The 7,072-nt window shown below is 32.4% G+C and overlaps 1 protein-coding gene across 1 annotated transcript in view; it reads left to right on the forward strand.

Annotated features, from left to right (window-relative positions):
* Positions 1-4,344, forward strand: part of LOC126879457 (uncharacterized) — a 54,424-nt gene extending 50,080 nt beyond the window's left edge. Inside the window, exon 5 of the mRNA XM_050642471.1 lies at positions 3,799-4,344. Coding sequence (XP_050498428.1) covers positions 3,799-4,205 — 407 coding nt within the window. The 3' untranslated portion in view covers positions 4,206-4,344. The remainder of the gene's footprint in view (positions 1-3,798) is intronic.
* The last annotated feature ends 2,728 nt before the right edge of the window (positions 4,345-7,072 follow it).

Raw genomic sequence — 7,072 nt, forward strand, 5'->3', positions numbered from 1 at the left:
CCTTAATCCGAAAACGTTTTGTATTGTGACCCTTATTTAGGGTATTTTAATATATACCTTTTACAAGAAACTTGGTATTTTTGTAACTTTGTATTAAGTTCACGTCTTAAATCAATTATTTATCAAATACACTATATATTAATATTATTTAATCAATAACTCAAAATATTCCCGATGCCATGTCAAATATTTAAAATTGTCACTGCATGATTGTCACTGTCTGACTGACATTATATTCGACTGAGTGCGTTGTAAAACAAAGATAGATTTGGAAAATATTACCACGGACATTGTATTCATTTTTTTTGAATCCTGAAAAAACCAATAAATATTTTTGAAAAATTTAAACGCAGAATGAAAGACTAAATTATTACCGAGGGCCGAAAGTCCCTTAGAATAAATAAAAAGTTTATTTTGAATGAGATATTTGAAATTAAACATCACACTAAATTTTCTCGTAGTTTTTCACCCCTGTAACTTATTAAAATAAACATTATAGAAGTTCTCAGGGACTTTAGGCCCTCGCTAATAACGTAATCTTTCATTCTGCGTTTAAATTTTTCAAAAATACTTACTAGTTTTCTCAGGATTCGAAAAAAATGAATCCCCATTTGAATAGCATTGCAGCCGAAAATACGTACCCATCCTCTTAAGACGATTCGTTAATTAGTTTAAATTTTATTCAATTTGTTTATCGCAAAGAGCTTTTTTTCGCAATGTTATTGTTCAGAAAATAATAATGACATAGCAATTCTGTGGAAACCACATGCAAGAATAATAGTTATATTTTTAAAGTATTGAAAAAAATCATTAAAAAGTGGTTTTTATCACTCCGAAAAAAGTTTAGTAAAATAGAGTCATTTTTGGCTTCTAAACAATTTGAATAACTTTGTTAATATTGACTATAGAGTAAATCTACTTTAGGATTTCAAAAGCTGGTATTTTTATACGAATTTTCAGAAAAAACTTTTTGCCTAGGTTAATTAGGTTTAAAGTTAGCCACTTTCATTATTTAATTCGCAGTTACTTCTTTATACATCAAATTCTCCTGTAACAGTGTTAGTTACCATACTACTCCGAAACAGCTTGGCCGATTTTTATAAAATTTTACACGTTTATCCTGTAGGACGTTGAAGAGGTTTTAATATATTTTTTATATCCATAAGTTATAAGGGGGGTTGCCCCCAGACATTTTTTTTTATTTTTTTGGAAAAAATTATCTACCTTAATTTTATTTAATGTAGAATTAAAAAATACATACAACCCTTAATTTTCACTCTTCTATCACCAACCCCTATTTGTTAATAGCCATCTATATATTTACATCTATAAAATTCTCCTGTCACAGTGTTAGTTTCCATACTCCTCCGAGACCGCTTGACCGATTTTTATGAAATTATATATGTATATTCGGTAGGTCTTAGAATCGGTCGTAATCTATTTTTCATATCCCTGAGTGATAAGGGGAGTTCCCCTTAACATTTTGTAATGTTAGGTGGGGTTGTGTGTACATAACGTACTCTATAAGACTACGAGTACATACAAATTAAAAAAAATTATGATCAAAATCCATCAACAAGTTCCAGCGATATTAATCGCAGCATATGTTTGCAGAATCAGTTTCATTTTTTGAGTGCACGTATTTTAGTAATTCCCCTCCACCGACCACAAATTAATTCCGTTCGGACGCCATTTTTAAAGCTTTATTAACCACTCTGTTGAGGTTCAAAGTTTACTCAAACTTTTACACATAACCTATATATCTTCAACTTCAAAATGGCTCTAGTTAGGTTGCTTAATTGTTATAAACAAAGTAGCTGTCAATTAAATAAAAAAGTGGCTAACTTTAACCGTAACTAACCTAGGCTAAAAGTTTTTCTTTGAAAATTCGTATAAAAATACCAGTTTTTTAAATTCCATTGTAGTTTTAGCCTACAGTCAATATTAACAAAGTTATTCAAATTGTTGATAAGACAAAAATGACTCTATTATAGTAAAATGTTTTCTGAGTGATAAAAATGACTTTTTAATAATTTTTTTACCTGCTTTGTAAATATGACTATTCTTCTTTCATGTTATTTTCACAGAATTGCTGTATCATTATTATTTTCTGAACAATTATATTGCGAAAAAGAAGCTCTTTGGGATTAACAAATTGAATAAAATTTAAACTAATTGACGCATCGTCTTAAAAATTTTTGTGCATTGTATGGACTGTTTGACTGAACTTTTCGTGCAATATGGAAGTCCTAAATTCATTTTCGCAAAAGTTACAGCAAATTTTTTCTTTTCGAAATTTTAGTTTTATTCTGCAATATCCAAAGCAACAAATAATCGGACCAAAATTCAAAAAACGCTATTTTAAACCTTGGCTCATCTACTAAAAGAAAAATATTATAAATAAGACATTTAATTACCCTATTTTTACCTGTAGCGATTTAAACGAAAAAACTCTCATTTTTGAACCTTATTTGTTAATAACTAAATTTCTCGTCCAAACTGTGACGGGCATTTTTGTATTTATAATAGGTTTGTTCTAGCATCAGTTTCAAACGGTTTGAAACCATCAGCGAATAGTGGACCAGCGCGATTAGAGGGGATAGCGCTGGTGACTGTATTATGTTCTCTCACTGACCAACTGTTTGCTGACGGTTTCTGACTAGTTTGACTGTTTGCTAGAACAAACCTATTGTATTAGGTATATAATACCCAAAAAAACCCATTTGCAACCTGGCTGCTCAAGTGTCCCGAACATGGTATATTTTTGCCTTATTTCCCTGGTGTACTATGCTAAGGAACATTTTCTATTTAAATCAGCTTCTATTTATGTGATTTAAATAGAATCTTCTATACTATTTACATCATATATATAGTATCTATATTGTTTCATATATCTTCGTTTTCCTTAATATTTCTTTGTTGTTGAGGAATTCTCTATGTAGTACCTGGAATAGTTTTCCTGCACTCTCTAGTCTGTTGTTGAGATCTTCCTCGATGCTTTCCCTTTAATTTATTACTGTTTCCAGGTATTTGTATCTGTTTGTTTGCTTTATATTTTATTGATCTATCGCCACTTCGATTAGGTCATCCGTATCATTTTCCCTGGTATTTTCATTATCTGCTTCTCTTTTTATTATCTGTATTCTCTTTTTCTTCCATATTAGATTAAGGCCCTATAATTATCTGTTCTTTTCTTTTTTCCTATATATTTCCACATTTCTGGACTAACTTCATCGTCTCCAGGAGCTTTAATGCCTTTATCTTTAAGATTGCTTCCTCTAGTTTTTCTTCCTGTATAGCTTCTGTTTTCTCAATTTTGCTTACTGTTTTTTTTTTCATTTTTCCTTAGAAATTGTGTCAGCTTTCCTTTTTCTCATTTTTGACTCTTTCTTTAACTTTTATTCCCTATATTTTGTATCTTTCATATTTGTGTTGCGTTTGGTCTTTTCACAAGTTTTTTTTTTCTATTATTTTGATTTTTAGCTTCTCATTCCACCATGGTGTCCGTTTCTATAGTTATTATTTCCTGTTATATTTATATTTACTTTTGGTCCATCATACTAGTTTTTACCTAAATTTTACTTAAAATGTCTAAATTTTACCCATTCTTCTTCTACTATTTTTGTCATTTCTCCTTCTCTGTCCATTTCCTTCTCTAACTCCTCCGTATAAGTACCTGTCTGATTTTCGTTGTTGCTTCGAACAGTAAAAGTTCCTTAATTGATTAACATTTAGGACGTAAATGCCTTTAATGTTAAATAATGCTAGAAATCGTTATATTTGTGTTTTTTTTTTTAGAAAATATGCTTGATCGAGTAATTAACACAGCTTGGCAACCTGGATTTTTGGTCCTAGCACCAATTATCAACGAATTAGTTGGAACTGCCTTTACAGAAATCTTCAATAAAAACTTCCAAGCATTTCCATTCTCCAAAGTATTTGACCCAGAGCTACAACGGCTTCGGAAAAGGGAACAACAAACTCAGCAATCACAACAGCAACCTCAACAACAACCACTGCCACCAGTTCAGACGCAACAGCCTATAAAACAGCAACAGCCACAGCCACAAGTTCAAACGCAACAGCCACTACAACAGCCACAGCAACAGCCCCATCAACAGCCACAGCAACCGCCACAGCAACAGCCACAAATGCAGCCAGCATTACAACCGCAGGTACAACTGCCTCAACAAGTAATAGCTTAAATAGTACGAGATATTATTTATTTGGAAGAAGAAGAAATGAAGTAATTTTTAAAGATTTTTTATAAAAGATATATATATATATAGTGTACATAAAAATATAGTATAAGTTTGTTTTTCAATAAAAAAGTAATAAACTCCATTAAGATATTATAGATTAAAGCATATTGTAGATATATACCTACCTTTTCTGATGTTATGTTTAGAATCATTTTAGAATAAACCAAAACCAAAATCACAATAAGCTAAATGGATTGTCGTTGTTTTCGATAACGCCAGCTATCACTCAAAACTAGTGGATAAGTAGTTACCGATGGACACATGGAAATAAGTAGACATACCTAAGTGACTGGCCCCAAAGCAAAATTACCGTAAATAAATAAAAAAAATACCGTATAATCAATTTATGCTTAAAATTTATTTATTACGAATTGCAAGGCAACATAAATAAATTGCCATCTTATCATTGCCAAAAGTCCAAAATATGTAGATAATATGGGCTCAACTAAAAAGTGAAGTGGCAAGACAAAATACAACCTATCAATATTGAAAGATGTCGAAACAACTTTTATTAAATTCCATAAAAAACGTAACGAAAGATAACTGGACCAATGCAATGCCGCAAACCACTTAAAAAAAGGAAGAAAGATTGTGGACTGTTGACTAAAAATGGTCCATTGTTGAAATCAATTTAATATAAGGTACCTGACCCAAATAAGGCCCGGTTCCAAATAAAGCCCATCGATTGTTTTTACTAAAAAAAATCGAATATTTTTTAAAGTGCCGTTTGTCTCTGGACGCTACTGGCATCTATTGACTAAATCTGAACTTAAATCGAGGTTAAGTGTGACTACGCCATGTTGATGTCAGTTGCAGTTGCTTGTCCAGACACGCTAGGCGCGTCTATTGACTAAATCTGAACTTAAATCGAGGTTAAGTGTGACTACGCCATGTTGATGTCAGTTGCAGTTGCTTGTCCAGACACGCTAGGCGCACATCAAATTACTACAACCTTTATAAACAACAACATCAACCTTTATAAAATGGGTACACCACTTTGCAAAGTTCAAACCACACTGTCCCGTTTTACTTATTTTCGATGGAGCTAAGTCTCACTTAGACGCAAGTATTGTTGATGCAGCTGACTTCCATGGCATTACACTTTTTTGTATTCCTAGCAACACTACACACGAGCGACAGCCCATGGACAAATCTGTATTTGCGCCTTTTGAAGAATATTGGGACCAAGAGGTTTTGTTGTACTGGACCACCACAAAAACTGACGAAGGGCGTACGATTAATAAAAGAGTTTTTGGAAAAATATTTTCCAAAGTCTAGCCAAGAGCTGCTACACCTCATAATGTTTCAATTGGGTTCCGTGCCACAGGATCCGTTTGATCCTAATGTTATCCCGGAACAAGCATTTGCTCCATCTGAACTGTCGAGGCGAGATAACGTAAATGAAGAAGATACTCCATCGCCTACTCAATCGAGGACCGATTACAGCCAGGCACCAATAACACAAGAAGATTTATTCTTCTCCAGATTTAAGTACAACTTCAGTTTCCGACATCTTATCTTTTCACGATGATTCCAGTACTGACGAAAGTATTTTGGAGATTTCCTTTCAGGAAATTCTTCCTACACCTGAAATAAAAAAGAAAATGGTGCAGCCCCGAGCAAAGTCACTTAATTATAGAGCGGTTACAGTAAGTAAAGCTTTATTTACTGAAAAGAATAAAAATCAAGACAAAAAACATATTAGTGATAAAGGGAAACAGATGAAACCAAAAAAAAGGAGAATAAAATATAAAACTAAAATCCCTCAATGAAAAGAAAGATAAAGGAAAAATTCAACCTTCCTTAAAAGATATTCTTGAAGCAGGTCCAAGTGGATTGCAGTCTAAAGTTTCAAACTCAGGAGAAAAAGAAGAGGGCTGGTTTTGCTACTTGTGTCAAGAGGTCAGAATAGCAGATATGAGGCTGTGCACCAAATGCCTTAAATACGTACACGAAGAATGTTTAGGATTAACAAGCAGAGACAAAACACCTACATTTATTTGTCCAACGTGTGATTTCTAGACTGCGGATTATTACAAAACTGTAAAATTTCTTAAATGTGAATAAACGTATGTTTCTGATTTAATAAATGCCTTTATTTAATGGATATCTTGCAATAAAACACCCCAAAAACAGTTAACAGTATCTAATTTTATTAACATCTAAAATCATGTATCAAATTAATGAACAAAATAAAATAACTATTAAAAAAAGGTGGGCCTTATTTGGATCAACTGGGGGGCCTTTTTTGGAACTACTGTACCCAATTAGGCCCACAACACTGATTTTGAAAAATACCGTTATAACTTTAAAAGTATTAAAATTTGATAAACTGTACCATAGTAAAATGAAATAAACCTTCCATTCGTTTTCCATTGCTTTGAGAAATTAAATCGAATGTTTAATATTTATTTAAAAATAATTAAATAAGACGGGCCTTATTTGGGTCAGGTACCTTACATATTTATACAACAATAGGACGAACATGAAGAGAGAGAGACAGAGAGAAAGATACAAACATGGGTTGCTGGTTGTAAAATATGAGACTCTTACCTATAATACAGGGATATCTTAACACTACTGGTCCAAAAATCATTTACAAAGGTACTAACAATTTATTAACTTGAGATTAATACATAGATATACTATGATAATACATAGGTACAAACAAATAGGTCGAACACTAGATCCTACAGAGAAACCAAATACTAACTACAAATGCTTACTAAAAGTCTTTTGGTCTAGGTGCACACTTATCTATCAAAAAATCACTGACACGCAGATCCCAGCTGTGGAAGTGCGGCAATATT

Source organism: Diabrotica virgifera, chromosome 2, assembly GCF_917563875.1.
Source record: "Diabrotica virgifera virgifera chromosome 2, PGI_DIABVI_V3a".
Taxonomy (NCBI): Eukaryota; Metazoa; Arthropoda; class Insecta; order Coleoptera; family Chrysomelidae; genus Diabrotica; species Diabrotica virgifera.